Raw genomic sequence first — 21,259 nt, forward strand, 5'->3', positions numbered from 1 at the left:
AAAAGAAAGGAGGTGATCTGGGAGCAAGCCTAAACAAATTCAGTGCTCTTTGGTGAGAAGGGACTAAGAAATACAAATAACTAGATTCAGGGAGTTGGATGTGTGTCTTTGTCAGGTAGGGATCCTGTTCACCACCAAGCATCACTGCAAACATTTCTCCTGCCCTTTAGAAACAATATTTTCTCAGTGAAACAGCCACAGGTTAGCAAGATGCAATGTTTGTACTCTTGTGTCCAGTCTCGTGGGCTGTGGCTAAGAGAATTAGGAGTTACCCAGGGTACAAAACAACCAGGCTGGTGCTTTTGGTGGCATCCTGAACCTGTCCTTCAAACATCTCCACACAAGGATTAGCTGTACCCACTCGACCCGCACTGGCCCCAGCAGAAGGTGCCTGTTTTAAATGCAGGCAAGGAGTCCAAATTCAGTCAAAGCTTCAATGTTTATTTAAAATTTTTAATAGCAACAAGCAGGGCCCTGTGGGCTTGGGCTGCAGACAGCAAGGACATGCTTAAGTCAATTACACTTGACAGTGCTGTAATAGCGGAGGGCAAGTGGCACCCCTGAGCCTCTGAACCCTGCAGGGTACCAGGGCTTTCAGCCGAGGTGCCAGAGAGCCCAGCGGCATCTGCAATACAAAGGAAGTGGAATGTTGGCAGCAAATGCACTACTGGGTTTATTTAATACAGGGATGAGGTGGTGTTTAGGGCCAAACATGAAGACGCAAAAAATGGAAGCCTCTCTCCTCTCTCCCTCGGCCTTTTCTCCCCTCTGGGAAGATGCTTCGTATGAGGCGCTGTACGCGATGCCCGGGGCGCCAGTGTAAATCTAGATTCGCGCCCACGAGAATGAAGGGGAAGTTTTCTTCTCTCCCCGGGCACTTAAGGGATTCGTCCCCACAGCTATCCCGGTTCCAGCAGCTCTGGTTCAGGAGGGCCGCGCCGGGATGGCACGGTTTGGTGAGGAAGCTGGGGCTGGGTGGGGTGGCGGAGATGCCGGTCCCCGAGCCGCCGGTCCCGCGGGGGGCTCGGAGCTGGGGACAGGCGCTGAGCCTGGGGGGAGGCTGCCGGACTGACAGAGCGAAGCGAGGAGCCCTCGCTCTTTTGGTTTCTTTCCAACCATTTTTAGCAGAGGAAGGATGTAATAACATGCCACGGGCAATAAATCACAGTCTAGCTACTCCCCCTGGCTCTCCTCCCCCCGCCCCCGGCCCCTCTATAGCGGGAGGGGCGGAGGGGCCGCCAGCAGAGCGCCGCGGCCGCCGGGACGAGCAGAGCAGCGCTGCCGCCTCCTCCAGCCGCCCCAGCATGGACCTCCGCGCCCTGGCGCTGCTCGCCCTCGCCCTGGCCCTCATCTCCCTCTCGGAGGGTAAGTGAGCTGCTCGCACCGCTCCTGCCGGGAGCCCGGCCCGGAGCGATGGTCCCGCGGAGATCCCCGCTCTTCCCTCCTCTCCTCGCTGCTACATCGCTCTCGGGGCTCTCCCGGCTCCGGCCGCTGCAGAGGTTCACGTCTGAACACAGGCTCAGATGTGCTCGGCGAGCCGGAGCGATGGCTGTGCTGAGCTGGAAGCAGGCAGGCTCCCATCCCTCCCTCTCCTCCATCCCTCCCTGGCTTTTCTCAAAGCTCTGGCCAAAGCGGTCCTCTCTGCCAAACTCGCCCCAGATTGAAGTCGTCTGGAGGAAGACTTTCAACAGCGCTCGGTCTGCAGGGAGGTGGTTTGGCTGCAAAGCATGCATATCGACTTTCCCTCTAACAGAAAAACCCCAACCCTAAAAGTCACAAGAAATTAGAAACAGGCGGTTGTTCGGTTCCTCTTGTGTCCCCTGTCGTGAGCTATCTTTCCTCGATCAGGGCCGAGCTGAGCCAAAGCGGTCCCAGTGAGGGATTTAGGGCAGCCCCGGCGCGGTGCAGGGAGGTTTCGGGGGCACAGGGAGCTGCGGTGCGGGGAACTCGGGGGGATCGCAGGCTGGCGGTGTTGGCCGCGCAGTCCCATCCGCAAGCTGCCCCGCTTGCTTTGCCAGCTGTGCTCTGCAGAATCCCCCGCGTTCGGACAGCCCCGCAGACAGCGGCAGCCCGCGCTGCTTGCCCCGCATCCCGCAGGGAGCAGCCCTGTGCCCCGGGGAGCGCGCACTGCGGGGCGGCCGCGCTCCCCACGCGGGTTCTGCCCGCAACCTCTGGGCATCCTCCGGACGCTGCTCGTGCGGCTGGTGGAGATTTGCCATCTCTTCGCCCCTCGTCGAAACTCCTCTGGCTGGGTTTTCAAACCTCCGCTCCGTTCTGTTCTCCCATTCTGGAGAGCCAAACTTGGGTGTTCCCCACCCAGGCAGGCAGAGGATGCCCTCCGGTGCCCTCCTTGTTTAGCCTGACAGAGTTAATTTTCCGCGAAATTTCCCCCGATGCCTTTCCGCACAGCAGCCCCGTGCCGCTGGAACACGGAGCCGGCACTGCCCTGGCACATCCCGGGCAGGCGGGCTCCGGTCCCCGCACATCCCGGGCAGGTGGGCTCCGGTCCCCGCACATCCCGGGCAGGCGGGCTCCGGTCCCCGCACATCCCGGGCAGGTGGGCTCCGGTCCCCGCACATCCCGGGCAGGTGGGCTCCGGTCCCCGCCGCCTTCGCCGTGTCCTCACCCGGGCTGCGGGCTGGGAAGCGGGAGCGGCAGGTAGCGAAGGCAGAGCAGGAGGAGCAGGGTGGCAATGCCAGCTCCAGCCCCTGGCAGGCAATGTCACCAGCTCCGGAGCGGCTGGAGCCGCCGGTGCCTGGGTACCTGAGCGAGCTTCCCTCGTCTCTGGGGTGCGGGAGGAAGGGACCGGGGCTCAGGGGCTCTCCTCCCCCTTAGCTCCCTCTGGCAGCACTTTGCTGCAGCTCCGATCGCCCCCAGCGCCACTGCTCTCCCTTGCTGGCAGCGGGTGTCTTATGTCGGGATAAGCGTCTGGGGACCTGGCTACCTGAGGAGGGAAATGGCTCCCAAGGGCTGGAGAGAAACTAGTGTAAGGAAAGTGACCCCACCGTCTTGCGGAGTTAAGAGTGGAGGTTTTTGTCTAATTTGCATGCCATGTAGTGCTCCCAGCCCTGGTCCAAATGAGAGCTGGCAGGGCTGTGTTGTGCTGGTGAGATCTGAATTCTTCTTAGTTACCTGGTAAAGCTGTGTCTGTCCATCCCAGCCTCGCTTTCCAGGGAAATGGAGCTGTTCTACACTTAAAAAGTTATCAACCATCTCCTGATAATGACAGATGCACCCTAGGCTGAACAGAAGTAAAATGATGCTTCAATCAAATGTTTTGTGTGTTCATGTCCAGCCTGCTTGCCTGGATATAGCTTCCTCTCTATTCAAGCATCCAGAGCATCCTAGTCCATGCAGTTATTGATAACTTTGCAGCAGAACTGGCAACTCGCTTCTTCCCTTACTATCCAGTTTCAGTGTGGGTAAAGAGAAGCAGATCCCTGTGGGATGGAATAGGTGTTGTCCAGCACTGACAAGTGCTCTGTAAGAGCATTTTGTGTGTGCTTTGTCTCTAGAGAGAATCTGTCACAAAAGTAGGTGTTCAGAGCCAACAGAACTCTGCTCAAGTTAGAAAACAATAAAACTATTTATTATTTTAAAAATTCCTAAACACAAAACCCCCAGATCCCCTCAACTCTTTTAGTCGAGGTGGAAAGAGATGTTGTCTTTTTGTCTAAGTAAAATTAGGCTGAAGGAATGACACTGAGATGTCAAACTGGCTGCTCTGTAACTTTGGCTCTATTCATCCATTTTAACCAAATGTGCCAGACGGATAAAGGTCTCGAAACCTTTGTGTGCCATCAGTTATATGTTTTCATGTAATAAGGCAATTAACAGATTATACTAATTTACTGTACTGAGAGAATGGCTTCAGCTTGTGCTCAGTGTTTGACAGACATCAGAGAACTCACAGAACAAATTGGTAGATTAATTAATCAGCTGAATCAGCTCTAATGTGCATGCAACAATATGATTCAGGTTTTGAAAGTAGATAAGGAATGTGTTTGTCAGCCTCAGAGCAAGACCAGAAATGTTCTCTTCCTAAGTCATGGCCTCCAAACAGCCCCTTCCCTCTCCTACTTTTGGAATATAGGGGTTCATGTGTTGGGAGATGCCACACACACCAGTTTGCCCTGGCTGTTGCCACTCTGTTGGTGATGATACAGAGAGCTGGCCCAGTGGGTGCCTGTGCTGCCACTCCCTGGCGCTCAGTGCCTGCTCTGATTTCCAAGAAAGGCACACAGAAATACCAAAGGGATTCTTGTGCTGGGAGGGTGTTTGTCATTCCGCTGCACATTGGGGTGACAGAACACCGAATACTGGGGCTTCCCCTCTTCCTTGCTGTGCTAGATGCATTTTCTTGGGCAGGAACTTTGGGGCTTACAGACACGTTTAGTCATGGTTAAACTTTCTCTACTTCTGATTTCGAATGGTATGGGATTGAAAATTCTTCCTCTAGTCTGAGAGAGGACAGGATTGTGTTATCAAATCATGGATCTGAACAGTTCATCTCTTGCATATTGTTTAAGTTAAAGCTGGCTTAAACTCGGTTGGGACAAACTTGCAGAGACGCTATCACTGCAGCTGTGCTGAGTGTTGTATGGATGTATTCAGTTTCAGCCTCCCTTTCCAATACAAACTCACAGATGTGTAGCTATCAGGCACAGATTTGCAGTGGGAAATCCCAGTGCCTTCCTCACTCCTTTCCACATTAGCACTAGCCAGTCTAATCCATGTTCTTGAGGCTCACCCTGTAGCCCTCCTTCTTCCTCCCCCTGCAGATTAACTCATGGGTGAAACCACTGTTAGGAGTACCAGAAAACTGATAGAAAAGTCCTTCATTTTTTTCAATTTATTGTCCAGATTCTGGTGTCAATCAGGAGAAGCTCTACTCCCACTGACCAATTCCTCTCCTGTGGAATCTGATTCTGGCTCATCTCTTGGTAGAGACACTGGGAAAAAAGGGGGTTCCCTCTTCAGGACAGGGCAATTTCAGCCTGTTGTCTGTGGTTATGTGTGCTAGAGACAGGCGTCGATAAATGTGCAATAAATGTAGATCTGCTGCACTTGAAAACCTGTCTCTCTTCTCACCTTCCTAGACAGCTGTTTAGGAATTCCAAACCCTTCCCTGCTCTTTATCTCCCCATTTGCCTTTAAAGGGAACTGGGTTCGGATGCTGCAAATATTCCTGTGGGGCTAGGCAAACAGGATGGCAGATTGCCTTATGGGATCTCAAGCCCTGTTAGATATAGATTTGATCATCTACAGCATGAGCCAGATTTTCAGGGTTAGGTGTATGAATTTAATTCCTCCCAGGGACTGAAAACTGCTCCACTGGGAAATTCTTTAAAATCTTAAGCATCTCTTCGACTTCCAGGCAAGGTTTCTGTGCTTGTATTTTATTGTGCATGGAGCTTTCAGACGTACACTCCGAGTGAATACCTTACTCAGGTGCATGTGATTGCCAGTACTTAAGTGGTCCCATAGAGAAATCGGGTAGCAGAGGCTGTGGTGGGCGCCGGGCTGCTTTTCTCAGTCCTGCATGCATATACGTGGCAGATTTTTAGCCTAGGGGGTTAAACTTAATTCTGTCCCTAGCGGTGCCAGTGACAGAACTCTCATCCAGTCTGGTGGCCCCTGAATAGTGTATTGAGGATGCTTGGCTGATAGCTGTCTCCTCGGCTGCCTTACTATAGCCGCAGGCTAGAAATTCAAAAGGCTCCCAAGTGCTCTTGGTGAAACCGCTGGGATCTCGCATCTCTGAGCAGCACCTTCTTGTGCGGGTACCTCTGCTGGGAGTCAGGGCTGGCTGCGGTGGAGAAAGGTCAGCTGGGCCCTGGGAACGCCTGCAAAACCACAGCTTTTCTGTACCACTAAGTCCCCTGTGAAAAGCCTGCACCTGAGCCGAGCCGTTTTGATCTGAGCTCCTTGGAATTCATCGCTTTCTTCTGGCTACCTTCTAATTTGGCCTCGGGTCAAAATCGTTTGAGTAGAACAACACCGAGGACAAGTGCCCCCTCTTTTGGCCTTTATCTTGTCTAATTACCAGGAGCATCCCTGTACAATGGAGCGGCTCCTTATTCTAATCTCTTCGATTTTACTTATCTCCATTTTCTCTCCCTCTTCTTTTGTCTTCCAAAATCCCACGCACCCGTATTGAAAGGCTGGGCACTGAGCCGAAGGGATTGTGCTCGGAGCTGCAAATGCTCTCCCAAAGCTACCGCTTTTCTGCTGCTTTTTTTTTTTACTTTTTCACCTGCCTCTTTGGAGGGCGCTTATTTTTGTGAGCCCTGCCGGGTGTGTCCGTGCCGCTGACCGGGAGCAAGAGGTAACGTGTCCTTTCCTCCTTTGTCCCGCAGAGAAACCCGTCAGCCTGACTTACCGATGTCCCTGTCGATTCTACGAGAGCAACGTGGCCAGAGCCAATATTAAGCACCTCAAAATCCTCTCCACACCCAACTGCTCACTTCAGATTGTGTAAGTTCTCTTGCTCTTTTCAGCCGGCTGCAAATCTCGGGTGCCGAAAAGAAGGGTCACAGAGCTGGTGGTTGGATTTCAGTCTGCCCGTGCCATGGCTCTCAATTCATCTCTTCACCCCTGTGTCGGAGCCACCTGGACCCTGCTTTACCCCACACAGAGGAGCCCAGCTGGTTGTTTCCCAGCTGTGCTCTCTGATCTCCCATTACTGTGTGATCCCATGTCCTGTTATGTGAGCAGGAATGTCAGGCAGGACATTGGATGTGGAGCTTCACACCTCAGGGTAAAAACTTCATAGTGGTCTGAGTCTTCTAATGAGTCTTCTCCATAGAGTGGAGCTAAACAAGCCAGAGGAATTCCTGTGTTTCATGTATCCTCCACTGGAGGTACAGACCCTAGAAGTGTGGTGGCCAAATTTAGGGATGCTTGCCAGGCAGGGACTGACTGAGTAAATTGTAGCAGAACAGAAAGATGGACTCCCAATGGAAAATAATCTCTTTATTTTTGCTGGAAAAGTAACCCTCATTTTCAGGAAACATTGGGATTTTGTTTGTTTGTCTTTGTATATTTGTGTGTATGTTTTAGGAAGGTCTTTTTTGTTCACTTCTTCATGGGTGACCCCCTCCCGAAATTCAAAACCTTCTGAAGAAAAAAAAGACAGCTTTCATCTTTTCCTTGCAAAGGAACCTTAATACTCTCAACTTCTGTTAACCTCTATAAGAGGGTGTGAGGGACTAGATTTTGTTTCTGTGCAGTGATCCCACTACTGGTTCTGTATTTCACCCATATGTTGAGCCCTTCCTCTCGCAACTCAAATGTTGTAAAAATCAATTTTTGTCATCCAAAGCATTTTTGCACTCGGAAAACTGTTGTGGTTTCACAAGATTGCTCAGGAATGTATGTGAGTGTGTAACCATTCAAAAACCAGTTTTTATTAGTACTGTGGTATTTTTCATTTTAAATTACTCTGTGTATATCATACACATTTTATCACATGTTTCTGCCTTAGGATTTGGTGGACGACAGTTAGAAAAAGATAAGCCTCAGCTGAGAAATAATTTCCTTTCAGAAAAATGGCAAAACCAGCTGTGACTACCTCCAATCTCTACCTATAAACAATTTTGGCGAAAAGCATGCAGTAGTGCATGGATTTGTGCTCTGGGACTGTCAGTGATGTCATAAGAATCCCAGTGCTAAGGCTTTTTAGAGGATTTGGAATTTTCTGGAGGAGCTTCAAGAAAATGACAGTATTTAAATAGACAGGATAGAGTATATATTTCTCTCTCAATTAATGCAGGATTATAGTAATTGCAGATAAGAGCATGAAGTGCAAAACCAGAAACATCTCATGTTCTTGCCCATTCCTGATCCAAATGTATTTGTCTGTGGTACACAGAACATAAGAACCTACAGTTCACCCTCTTTTTGTGGCTTTGACAAGTAAGTTACTTAAAATATCCCTCCAAATACTCTTGAAACATGACTTCAAATTAGGTCTTTATCAAAACAGGAGATGAAATCAAAACTTACACATGAATTTGCCATCGTGATTAATTTTAAGCATTAAACAATAAGAGTGTAGATAAATTAAAAGCTGCCATTTTAAGGAATAGAGAATCTAAGTGAAACATACAGTAACTAGAAGATATTTGGTGAGTTTTGTTTGTTTTTTTCGCACAAGTGTATTTTCCTTTTTCGTTATGGGGAGTTGTACCTGAACAAAAAGCCTAAGAGCAGACTTGTCTTTCATTCTACTGGAAATCATCTCACCAAATCCAGTGAGCTCCTCTGTCAATGTCTACTTTTATAAAGTCCACACCAAATTCTTTGCTTTTCAGTACAGGGGAAGGAGCATTTTTAGCAAGTAGACACCTTAAAGCAATCGAGGTTAAACATTCCATACAATTTCCTATGTCTCTTCCTTGCTCAAGGAACGGGGCTGACAGGAATCAGTGTCTCAGAATTAGGTGAGAGGTAATATTAGGTGAGAGGAATTGTGCAGAATGTGGCTGGAGACTGGTTACGTGTACTTTTGCTTCTGAACCCTGTGAGGTCAGCTCAAGAATTCCCAGGCATCAGCAAATCCATTCTTACACTCTGTTGGTATCACTTAACTGGAAATGCTCCAGCTTGGCAGTGCTGTAAGGGAAATATGAATTAGGCCCATTCATCTCTTTACTGGAGCTGGGGCTGCAGGATCCTTGGTGTGTTTATGTTACAACTGTGCTGTTGCATAACTGCAGACCAAGGAGCCTTTCTGACCTGTTACTTCTTACGCCATCCTTTTATATGCTGCAGATTTCATTTTATAAAAGGAGGAACATTATGGCTTCCATCCAGCAAATGTTTAAACAAGTACTGAACTTATTTGTATGGGCACTTCCATAAAATTGCTGCTCCCTGCACTTTCCCAAGGCACGCAGGCTGTTAAGAGGGAAATATTGGAGCAGCTGGGGCAGAGGCTGGGTGCTGCAGGGAATGTGGGAGATAACAGCTCTTGAGAGGTCCTGAGATCCCTGGAGGGTGAAAAGCTATTTGTACTGTTTCTGAATGAAAGATTCAGATAGCCCAAATGTCAAATTCACAGGGAATTCAAATTAGCTAAAAAGTTTTGCTGTGGGAAGGGCAGCTTGGACATGCAGGAGAAACCCCTCAGGAGGTTTCTGCCTTTGTTTCCAATGCTGAGTAAACAAATACATGAGGGGAAATTTGCCTCTGGCACTGTGGCACTTTCAGTGTCTTCCTCCCTGAAACCCGTTAATTCAGTCTTGTGTAAAACAAAAAGCTAACAAGTGACCACACCCTTTTGTTCGGAACCATCCAAGAGGTGTCCGACCTTAAAACGTGTGAAACTTCAGTTTCAGGCTGAATCCAAAAGCTGTTCTTAATCAATTCCTTGCAAAAATTACCTATATTTACCATGTCAGTATCTCCAAATGAAATTTTTCTGTTGTTGGCCCTGAACTCATTCACAGTCCAGGTATGCATCGGAAGCCTTAGATCCAAATTCTGTGTCTGTCTCACTCTCTCATGATTCCCAGTGCAGACCACAAGAGCCTGTCAAAGCAGACAGATGGTTTCCAGACCAGGGATATTTATAATAGGTGACTCAAGGGTGGGAGAAATAACCCATCCTGTTCATGGGTTAGCCAAGAGCAGCACTGGCACCCAGGGAAAGTCAGGCACAGGGGTGGGGGTGGCTGTGGGCTGAGCAGCTTTGTGCACCAGACTCACTCTGACTTTTCTCCTTTGGCAGTGCAAGGCTCAAGAGCAACAGCAAGCAAGTGTGCATTGATCCCAAGTTAAAGTGGATCCAGGAATATCTGGAGAAAGCTTTAAACAAGTAAGGCAAGAGACAAATGGACTTAACAGCTAACATCCTGAGTTATTAAAGGGTAGAGCATTAAGGGCTGGCTTTTACCATGTGGACAAAGTACTCGTGGAATCAGATATTGTTTCAAAGAAGGGTTTGGAGTTGACCTAATTTGTATTAAAACAACAGTTTCTAATATATCCTAGATGTTAAACTAAGAATTTTGCCAGGGTTTGAGGCAAAAATTATGCTAATGAGTGTGTTCTGGGGTCCTGAACTCATTCTCTTCTAAAAAAAAGCTGTTCTCCCAAGGAAAATTCTTCCTTTATGCCCTTTCTTCCCCAACCAAACCACAATTACTTCAGAATCTGTATCGTTCCAGTGTCTTTGGAGCCCCTTCTCCATGTTACACTGGGTGTCTGCTTGCACAGGCAGCTGAGGCCTAGGAATTCTTGGTGCTAAAAATTGCTTGTTGCTGCCCAGTGTGGAATGCTGTTAATATTGGCCAAGGCACAATGAGCTACCATGAATAAGCCTTTCCCACAACACCAGGGGAAAAACAGCCAAACTTGGCAAATTTGGACTTTTAAAATGTATTTTATTCCCCTTGAAAATGGTTGATCGTGTCTGCTTTGAGGTGGAACTCAGCCCATCTCTGTTCAATTTTCTGCTGAAAAGAGCAGCACCGAGCACATTTTCGTGCTGAACTGCAGGGGAGGGCTCCAGCCTTCCACCACTGAAGCATGGTACATTCCAAATGATGGTACAAAGCATTCCCAGAGCCCTGGGCTGCAGCTGATCCTGCAGCAGCATTTTGGCCAGCTAGCCTACCTGTGCACTCAGTATCCCTGCCACCCTTGCCATCACATTCCCACCCACAGTAACTGCGCTGTAACCCGGCTGAAACTTGTCCCCCCTGCATCCATAGGGTGAAGGCAGGGCTGGAATCCAATCACTTGCAAAAACAATGTGTTAATGGGGAAGGTATGGCCCCAGGGCAGATGTCAGGCACAGGTACCTAAATGCTCTCCACAGTTTGCTTTGTAAATGCATCTGCCAAGCAAGGGGCAGAGTTAAAAAAAGAAAAAAAAAAATCTTTGTCCCCCTGTGTTTTACAATAAGCAAGGGGGAAAATGCCACCAGAAGTGGAGAGATTCCTCCATGTGTCCCTTTGGGGACTGCACTGGGGCCAAGAGTGAGGGGGAAGAAGGAAAGAAGCCAGCTAAGAAAGTCAATAAGATTCCAGCCCTGACAGCTCCTCCCATCTCATCTGATGCTCAGTGCCTTCTTTGCTGCCAGCACTCAGCCCTTTTGTCCTTTGGACAAATTCTCTGCAGAGGTAATCCAGGTTAATGCTGCCAGAATGGCTTTGGGTTTAGGCACGACTGAACCTAAGAGCAGGATGTGGCCCATGCTGAGTATCCTAGGGACCTGAGCTACTTGGTTTTACAGCCTGGGAAAATCCTCAAGCTCCTGCTTGTTTCTGTTTGCTATCATCCCCAACCTGAGACTTAGAGGCATTTTATAAATCTGTAAGGTTGGGCAAATATGATTTATGTGCCTGTCTGACTTGGGGAGCAACTCAGCTGGAACATGTTCTGCTCTCACTACCACTAGTGAAGATCTGAGACCAGCTCTACTGAAACCAGTGAGTCTGCCTGATCTCCAGACAGATTCTGGGGTTTATTTACCAAATGCTGATACAGAATCAATTCTGCCAATTTGGTAGATTCATCCTGGTTTACATTGAGTAACAAGAGAGAATTTGGTCCCAGCTCTATGAAATGACAGAAAGCATTTATCTCCATCACCTAATCCTGTAATCATGGCATTGTGTTCATTTTCCAACTAGTAATGCTAGCACCAGTGGCATTTTCATGCTCCACAGACAGTCAGGGTTCTGTCTGTAGCATTTTCACAAGGCATGTTTTTGATATATTTTAGTGCACAGCTTTGACTTCTTCAGTGAAATGTACTTTGGAATATATTTATAGTGCATCAAACAATTCATATATTTGAATTGGAGCCATATGAATGTTGGTAGTTTAAAACATGGATATCCCACTAAACTACTAACAGCTTGTAAAATGAATCTATATAGATCTATAAATGTTAATGTAGCTATCAGTTTCAATCAGCCATATATTATATTTTTTCACTTGTACCGAAATTGTATGAAATGTGACATTACCCTATATGCACTAGCAATAAAATGGCTAATTGTTTCATGTTATGAAAACCCAATTGTACATGGGAATTTATTTTTCTGGAATAAAATCAATACGTTTTGTAGAAAGGGCTCTTGTAATTGCTTAAGTAGAATCCAAACTGTGAAGACATCTTAATCTGTACCAGTACTTCAATATGAGAATATCTTCAGTTATAATCTGCAGCTAAGGGCAAGGAAAAGTTCTTAGAGTAGTAGTCCAATACAGTTCAATATGAAACCAGAAATGGTTTTTACTAAGGAATTATTTTGCTCACTAATTCTGCTTAGCATTTATTATTGCTTTATATTCATCACATCTCCATGTAATATACACATGAGACATCAGCAAAACACATCCAGGCTGTCAGGAATCCAAATTCCTTAACTGGCTTTAAGAATCATCGTGCAGCTGCTGTGGTCAACATCATTCAACATTCATCCATTTTATAGACATGGGGCAAATCAGTCCTTTCTCAAAATAGCTAACAAAAAATCCTCAATCACTTCCCAGTCATCATTTATGGTTCATTGCCTTTCCCTCCTTCCTTTGTACAAGGATATGCAGAATCAGGCCTTTACAGAGTTAACAGAGCCCATCTTGTCCCCTGTCATGCTAATACAGCCCCACTTCAGAACTCCCCTCCTTCAAGATGCCAGAGTCCATTAAGCTCAGGGGCTACTGCAGACACACAGGAGAGGTTTGATGGATCTGGAGAAGATCAAGTCACATGGGAACAATCTTCCCATTAAGCCAGCTGGGAGAGAGGAAAAGAAACTCTGAATATGTAGGAGCTGGCTGCTGCCTTCCAAACCTTGGTGTGGCATCTCCTCCTAAATTCTAACCTAATTTGTAAGTAATGATGAAATACAAGACGCCAGACCACCTCCCAGTACTCCACCAAGCGTGTGCAGGGTGGAGGCCCCACAGGAAAGGGAACAATGTGGGTGATTATCTTTACAGCCTTGTTTTAAGGCACCAAGTGCCCACAGACCCCCTCAGAGTAGCCGCAGGTTCTTGCTGATGTCAGCAGGAATACTGGGTGGGAAGCCAGGAATCAGCTCCCCCTCTGCTTCCACGGGACCTCAGGGGCAGCTTTGTGCATGGTGAGGCTCCTGCCTGAGCAGTTCTGGAAGGTGTTTGGGGAGGCTTTGACATTTGGGGTAAAAGAGTTGTTCTGGCCTCAAAGTTTGCAAATGTTCTTCCACCAGGACACCTTTACTTGTCTGGCATTTCTCTCAGACAGAGGTTATATGAAAAGGGGATGTTACATTTGCACCCTGCCAGCAAGATGTGAAGGGACCATAGGGTAAATGTGAATGAGGCCTTTGTACATGGATAATTTATGGCAGTCTTTTTTGTATTTTTCTTTTAATTTAGACCACGTCATCGCACTCATAAAAAAAAGCAACAGAAGAAACGGGGCCCACGCTGCCCTTCCCGTGCAACACCACTAAAGTCTCCAGGGAGAAAGAATGGTAGGAGGCATTAGTTTCTGAGCTGGGACACCTCAGGTTGAAGTCCCTGCTCTTCCACTGACCATCTTATGGGACCTTGGGCAAATATATTAGCCTATCCAGACCTCCTTTCCCCCCATATTTGCTATATGGAAGGGAGGATAACATCTCTCCCCTTCCAGGAAAAGAGTATTATATAGATAAAACTCTCAGAACATGGGGAAAGCTTAGCTACAAGAGATGTGAGATGATTTTCCCATTTTACAAATGGGAAAATGAACACACAAAGAGACCAAAATAATCCTGAAGCAAAGACAAGGTCATAAACAGGGTGAAGGTTTGGGAGGCCTATTTATTTTAGCTCCAATATCAAACTGACAGAGTTAAACTACAACAGCTGTGAATTTGCCACTGGTGTTTTTTAATGACAAATGCAGCACTGCGTGGTGACAACATGATGTGGTGCATGGGTGACTGGCTGATGCCTTTCCTATGGGAGATGCTAGACAAGTCCCAGAGAATGTTATATATGTCCCATATATATTTATATGCCAATGCTCTGGATGTCCCAGGGATTTTTTTCCTCACAAGGGTGGTTTGTCCTGCCTTTCTGCACCAGAAGAAATAGGGTTACTACAGTGTGATATTGGAAAAGATATCTTAAGAGGAAAAATTTTCTTCATGGTTTAGTCATTGTCTTTGTGCCTAGATGAGTTTTCTGAGACTACCTTTACTGAGAGTCACAGTGTCCAGCTGTGGTCACAGTGCCTTAGTTGTCCAGCAGGCATTGGAAAGGGTGTTTGACAAGCTGTGCTGAGACATCAGTGTGCCTGGTGTTTACCCTCTGACTCTTGTAACTCAGTGACCTCATCTAGGCTGCAAAAGGCCCATCAGCCTGGAGCAGGAACAGGGGTCCCTTCAGACACAACCTGGAGCCACCAGCACCAGCTGGCTCCTTGTTCTGAGTGAACCACACACACAGGACACTTGCACTTTGCTGTGATGCCTAACCCACCCTCTGCTGGGTACCATGCTCGCACTGAGCATGGGAGACTCCATTTGTCTGCACCCCACCTGAGCTCCCTGCCTCAGCCCCTCAGGCTCTCAGGGTTGCTGTGCAGTGCCTGCTGTCACCTCACCTTCACTGGGCAGCTGGACACCACAAGCCCTGTGGTCCCCAGCTGCTCACACCAGGTGAGGTCCCAGGGCAGGGAGGCTCAGGGGTGGCTCCTGGCTGGCAGAACTCTGCCTCTACTCCCCAACCAGGCTGGAAGGTGAGCAGAGCAGAGCATGGGCTGCCCTCTACGTTCCTCCATCCTCACAGACACCTGGCACTCTCTGGAGCTGCAGTCCATGATCTCCACCAGAGCTGTGGGATAGGAGCAGGTAGAGGAGGCATTCCCAGTGCCACTTGCTCCGCTACTGGGGCTGCTCACAAATGGTTAATCTCTCCTTTCCCTGCTGTATTTTTTGCCGAGTTTCTTTGCCCACCGATAATTCTCTGCTCTGGCTTTTAAGTCCAGAATAAGCTTTCTAGCCAGCCTTCCTCCTGTATTAGTTCTGAACACCTTACTAACTGATGAGCACAACCTGCCCAAAATAACACCCATTGCTGGGTTTGCCCTGCTGGCTCCCAGCAGCTCCTTGTGGAGAACTTCTCCCAAAATGTTCAGCAATTGCTGGTTGGAGGGGCTGCCTTTGGGTTAGTCCAGACACAGATTTGCTGTTTGACTAGGCCTGATAGCAAAGCTTTTGCAACTGAAATAAACCTTAATAGTGTTTCACTTTCTTCTTCATCAACAGGAGGTTCAAGATGTAAGAGGCAAGCATTGTAAGCCGTCTACAGGATTTCTTACTGTAGGACCCAGAGAGCAGATAACCAGTATTAGGGAATGAATACATTTCACTGCTAACATGCAGCACAAAAGCAACGCTTCACGCATTTCCAAAGGTTTTTTTTCTTGGTTATATTTGGTGGGATTTTTTTTGTTTGTTTTTTTTTTTTTCCCTTGCACAAATTGGCTCGCTTTCACAGTGCTATTTTTATATAGTAAGATGTAACTATTTGAGAAAAATATGAATTTATACAGGTTGGTTTATTACCTAGCACTGGGGGCAGATACCAATTTAAACTAACTCTGTTATTATATAATATTTTATTTCCTTTGTTGTGTAGAGGTCCTGCTTTATTTAACTTTCTTTTGGTTCATGCAAGTCTCCTGGAGTTTTAAACCTCGAAGGACATGAACTGTACAGTGCAATGATGTTGTGTAAGTAGTGGTGGAACTCCTTGCCTCCAGAAGTCATAGAGGCCAAGAACATAGGAAAGCTCAAAAGCATCAGACTGATAACAGTGGACAGCATTAGCCTGAGTGGCATTTACAGATATTTTGGGTGAGTGATTAAACTCAGGGCTACAGGGCTAAAGCCCTTCTCTGAAGATCAGAGACCTTGCTGACAGCTGTGAGCAGTTGGATCAATGCACATCTGGTATTGCAAGGTGCTAGTACTTGGTTTGTAGTAGTTGTGTCTGTTAGGAGCCACAGCACAGTTCTGATGTCATCTGGCATTTCCTATGTTCCTGTGTTTCTGATGAGAAATCTATAAAAAAAAAAAAGAGGAATGGGTTATTCAAGCTGTAACCACACAATCATGTTGCAAGTTGCTGGAGGAGTCAGATTGCTGCCATGCACCAGGGATCTCCTGCCACCCATCCACAGGAGGTGACTTCAGCTTGCCTGTCTGGCTTTGCACTGAAGTAGGCTGAGATTCCTTCACCAAGGATGCTGTAGCTCAGCTACTGAACAGTCCTACCTGCCTGAGAGCAGTCACATCCCTGATTGCTCTGGAGATACCCAGAAGAGGACATCTGGACACATCTTGGAGAAAAGAGATGCCTGGGGCAAGAGAGGGTCTGTGCAGTTTGTGGAAGGAGAGGTGTGGAAATGAAGGTAAACACAGTTCACCAGCCATCATGGGCTTGCTGGTGAGCAGGACAGCCTCTGGAATTCCCTTTGCAAAGCACAGCCTGGGACAGGCACCAATCCCCTCTCTAAGCCACAAGTTTCTTTCTCCTTATTCCTTCCTGTATACACAATATCTGCTATATGGTATGGAAAGACATCTGCAGCACTGCAATAATCATGTCATGCTGTGCACTGAGATCTGGGGGGAAGCACATTTGTGCAGCACAATACTTGTGTTTGTGTGTATCTGTGTTTGTATTGTAAACAAAAAAATGTTGTAAGATTGTCGTTTTTGAGCTGGTTGATTGAAAAGAAATCTTCCCTCTTCCCTACAGCCTGTTTCAGGAACACTGGGAGGGGTCTTTCCCACTCCTTTTTGTGGTAGGCATCTTTAGTGCCAAAGAGGCACTTTGGCTATGCAGGGACTACATTATTTCCATGTGGATTCAGGTAAAAACTTGTATTTTCCTTTCTGCAAAACAAGGCTATTGCAGAGAGGCCTTCAGCTGGGAACACCTCACCTCATTTACTTCAAAGCAGAAACAAACTGCTGTGCCTAAAATATTTGTGTTTATGATTTTGACATTCCTTCTCTTGTTATCGTTACTAGCCTGGTGCTTTAAGTATATTGTCTCTCTGTTTTGAAAGGTCTGGTACCACTGTGCTTGATGAGAATTGGAGTTTTGATTTAATCTAAGTACATCAGATCCTCTCGTGGAAGGAGAAAGAAATTTTATGAGAAAACCAGAGTTTCTTCTATGTTCCCTGGACTATATTTGATACCCTAGGCTTCATTCCCTGTCCTACACATGCACCTGCATTTGCCAGAGGTGGATATATGAGTGTCCAAGCCAAGAATGACTTCAGAAAGTCACCCAGGAAAGTGCATTCTTCACACATAACTCTTATCAAAGACAGCCTGAGGTCTGACTGATTCCCATTGCAGTGAATGGAGAATTAAATAATCCTGATTTTGATTCAGCAGCATGCCTTGCTCATGGTGGTAGGGCCATGACCGATTTGTTTCCTTGGCATTCTGGTGAGAAGTGGGGTGGGTGGATGTGACTGCACAGCCTGCTGCAGTCCTCATTAACAGGGAGTGCATCTGGGGTCAGCACCAGCAGGGCAGGTCCCTGGGAACATGCCAACCCCACATCACAGCCTGGGCAGGCACTGCTTTGACAGGAGCACGGAGATGGGCAGTGCTGAAGCGCCCTGGCCAAGCCCAGGCCCCAGCTCTGGACAGGTAGTGGAGGTACTGCAGGGAAGGGGGGCTCCTGTCAGCCTTCTCCTCTAGGGGCTGCAGGGGTAGGCTGTGCTAAAGCAAGGGCATTTGTTCCTGGGAGAGATGCACGAGTAGCAGCAGGAGGAAAATGCACTCCATCCAAGGCAAGGGACCCTTTACAGCCAGGTGTTTGTCAGGGAGCTCTGCAACCACACAGAGACTGGGTCCTGGCACCTCTGTACTGCTGGTGCTTCACTTCTCACGTATCAGACCACTCAGGGCATGGGGCTGCTCTCAGGGGCCAGCCCTGTGACCCCCCCTCACCTGGGTAAGGCTGAGCACAGCATGAATGCAGAGGTGACACAGACCTGGCCAGAGTACTTAAGGGAAAGCCTTTTAAAGGCTTTCTCTTGCTTTGGACCAAAACTCCCTTGAGTGGGAAGCTTTGCTGTTAGCCTGACATTGTTTGGGTGATGCACTGGGGAGAGCAGCCATGCCCTTGGCAGCAGAGGGATCCATCACTGGGCTGCCCCAGTGCACCACAGGTGTGTCCCATTCATGCCACCACAGGTGTGTCCCATTCATGCCACCAGGGCAGGCTGAGAAGCAGCACTGGCAGCGTCTCACCTGGGGACAGCACTTGGTTTTCCCTCCTGCCTTTGACTGTTGACCAAAGACAGTCAGGGAAAGGAAGCGTGAGGAGATGGGAGAGAGGTAGGGACCACATGGAAAGAGGAGGGAAAAGAGATAACTCTGAACCATGCTGAAAAAGCAGCTTCCATGAATGTGAAATCATCATGTGGGTATTTTCAACGTGCAGCTGTCAAATCCCAATTTTAAGAATAGATGGTATTTATTGCTGTGTCAGTTCTTTATTTATACTAGCTTTATTCTTGTATGTATTAATATCTTATCTGAATTCTGCCTGAGGAAGAATGAAATGAAGGGTGACTTTGATGTGTTCTTGATTAAGGTGTTTGAGCAAAGGTGACTGTTTATTTTGCAATGAAAGCTTTTTTCAAAGTATACACATTTTGTTGAAAATGCAGTTCCTATAGAAGTTTTTGTTGCCATTTTCCTTTTATTAGCCTCTAGAAGGTCCTTTTCTCTGGCAACTTGTTTTGAGTGATGTGATTTATATCAGTCAATGTTTTTTGTGAACTCATCATCAAAAATTTAATTATTTTTTCTTTATCAACATCCCACCAAGATAATCCTTGTCTGAAAACATGGTTGCCACAGAGAAGAAAATATGTATCATGATGAAAGGGCTGCATGAACCTCCCACCTTCCATTCCTTAAGAACTCTGTGTTGTCAGAATGTGGTAAATACTGTACTTTATATTTTTATTAAGTAAAAAAAAATATCTTCCCAAATAATGTGAAAAGGGTTTTGTATCTGTGTTCCTGTAAGGCAGCTTTTATGGAGGAGTTATATTATGCTTTTGAAATTACTCCTTTCATAGAAAATTTTGAAGATAAACACTTTTATATTGTTGTAATTTCTCACATAAATGTGTATGCACTTAAAATTTTCTTAATAAAAATGTATGTCTGAACAAAGATTTTGCTTGATTTTCTTTTCTTCCTCACAAATGAACAGCTACAATCTCCACTCAGAAAAACCATTCAGATGTAGTTTGTGTCCAGTCTCAAGGATGCCTCCATACAGCCCCAATGCCCAGACTGTGCGGGGAACCTGAGGTAAAGGGCCCATGGGCCTGGCAGGGAGCAGCAGCTTAGAATGAAATGTGCCATCTTCAAAAGGAAACCCTTAATCATTTGCTTCCAGAAACTTTTTTTTTCTTTTATTTTTTTCACTCTTTTTCTCCTTTTTTCCTCTCTTTTCTTCCCCAAACTCATCTCCAGTAGCAGTTTGACTTCAGTGGAACTGAGAGCTGTGAGCTGGTTTTGTTCCAGCTGCAGAGATGCCATCATCAGCTGTGCTGAGGAGGGGATGAAGGTTTCTCTGAAAAGCATGAGGGGTAACAGGGGATGCATTTGACAAAAGAGCAGATGTGAATGACACTGTCCTTGGAGCTGCTTTTCCCAGGGAACAGCAGGGTCAATATTCAGCTGGGAAATTAAAGAACTTTTTTAGAGGTGTGTAGAACTGACCTGAGGACCCACAGGTATAATCCTAACTTGGATGATGTTGTAGGGAAAGTGCTGTGGGTTTCAGAACCACAAGTTGAAAACTGGTCCTTGGCCCCTTCTCATGGCAAGGGGAAACTTTTCTGAGGTCACACTGCCCTGCTCAACATACCAGTCCTCTGCTCACCCACTGCAGCACAGGTGAATCCCAGCAGTGTGTACAGCTCTGGCTGGAGCACAGTTCAGGGATGGGTTAATAAAACAGGGAAACTGTGCTTGAGCTTCTTGCTTAATAAATATTTATTGGCCAAATCGATGCAAGGCAAAAGGAAAGCAAAAAAAGGGAAAAAGGAAACTCAGATGATTGATGACCCCCTTGCAAATCCATCAATTATTTGCCAAGAGATTTATGAAAAACTAGCAGGTAATTGAGAGTGCAGATGGTCAGTGAGAGATTCCCAGGCCACTGCAAAATGCATTGGAAGTAATTAGCTACAAAATTACACATTAATATTAAGCATAGGCCCTATGTTCTGTGGAGCACTTTGCTGTGCCTTTCATCAGGTCTTTTCTCTCAAATGTGAAAGTTTTGGTTCTTACTTCCTCAGCAAAGCATCACAGCAATGTGTCTGCCAAGGAACTGGAGGTGAGCCCACCTTATTAGCACATCTGGCTCTCTTCACAGGCAGCTCTCCAGCATTAGCAAGCTGAAGGAAATCAGCTGCATTCATGGCCTCAGCCATCCTGACACTGATTATGGGCTGGGTTGATTGGGTCCTGGCATGGCATAGGTCAGAGGACAGCTTGGTGAATGCCTCTGCTTCCAGGACCACTGAGGATGTTTCCACTGAGGGTGCTGCCTTGGATGCTACATGATAAGGGTCACTCCCAGCTTCTAGTGAGCATTTCCCTGTTTTATAAAGCTACTTGCTCTCAAGTTGTCCCAAGAGTCTTTCAGACAAAACAAATACATAGCTTTGAGACTAGCAAAGGCAAAATGAAAAAACAAAAACAAAACCCCCAAGGTCTAGAAGCTGAAGCCAGAGAAATTCAAACTGAAAACAGATTTTTAAGTGTGGAATTGATTAGCCTTTGGAACACATTCCCCAAGAGAGGGGGAAGGAAAGCCCTGATCCTTCCTATGCCTTCCTAGCAGGGCTGAAGGGCATTGTGGTGTTAGCCATACAAACCTTGCTGGGCTCTCAGGGGACATGGGGTGAAGGTCTCCTGCCTCTGTTACCAACAGGGTCAGACACAATGAACTGAAGATCCCTCAGAAATCTGTGTGCAGAGAGCCCCAGCTCCAGGGGAGCATTCCTCAGCCTGTGTTATTAATAACACCTGCACATCATCAGCCATCCCAGCTCCTTGGACCAAGGCTGAGGATGGCTCCAGCTGTTACACAGGAGGCAGATTTGGGCTAAGAGGCTTCTATTTCAGGTCGTGGAGGTTGCCCTCCAGCTGCAGGGGCAGAGGCATGGCAGTGAGAAAAGTCTGCAGCCCTGCCCTGGGTCCATGCA

At 47.0% G+C, this 21,259-nt stretch overlaps 1 protein-coding gene across 3 annotated transcripts in view; it reads left to right on the forward strand.

The window, feature by feature from the left end:
* The first annotated feature begins 1,255 nt into the window (after nucleotides 1-1,255).
* Nucleotides 1,256-21,259, forward strand: part of CXCL12 (C-X-C motif chemokine ligand 12) — an 80,326-nt gene continuing 60,322 nt past the window's right edge. The window contains exons 1-5 of one of the 3 annotated variants that reach the window (XM_033066266.1): nucleotides 1,256-1,365; nucleotides 6,360-6,477; nucleotides 9,734-9,820; nucleotides 13,378-13,475; nucleotides 15,258-19,200. In XM_033066266.1, the coding sequence (XP_032922157.1) occupies nucleotides 1,305-1,365; nucleotides 6,360-6,477; nucleotides 9,734-9,820; nucleotides 13,378-13,475; nucleotides 15,258-15,289 (396 nt within the window). In that variant the 5' untranslated portion in view covers nucleotides 1,256-1,304 and the 3' untranslated portion in view covers nucleotides 15,290-19,200. Of the gene's footprint in view, nucleotides 1,366-6,359; nucleotides 6,478-9,733; nucleotides 9,821-13,377; nucleotides 13,476-15,257; nucleotides 19,201-21,259 lie in introns of those variants that run through there. The other 2 variants (XM_042779529.1, XM_033066267.1) reach the window with 2 other exon arrangements.

Source organism: Catharus ustulatus, chromosome 8, assembly GCF_009819885.2.
Source record: "Catharus ustulatus isolate bCatUst1 chromosome 8, bCatUst1.pri.v2, whole genome shotgun sequence".
NCBI lineage: Eukaryota > Metazoa > Chordata > Aves > Passeriformes > Turdidae > Catharus > Catharus ustulatus.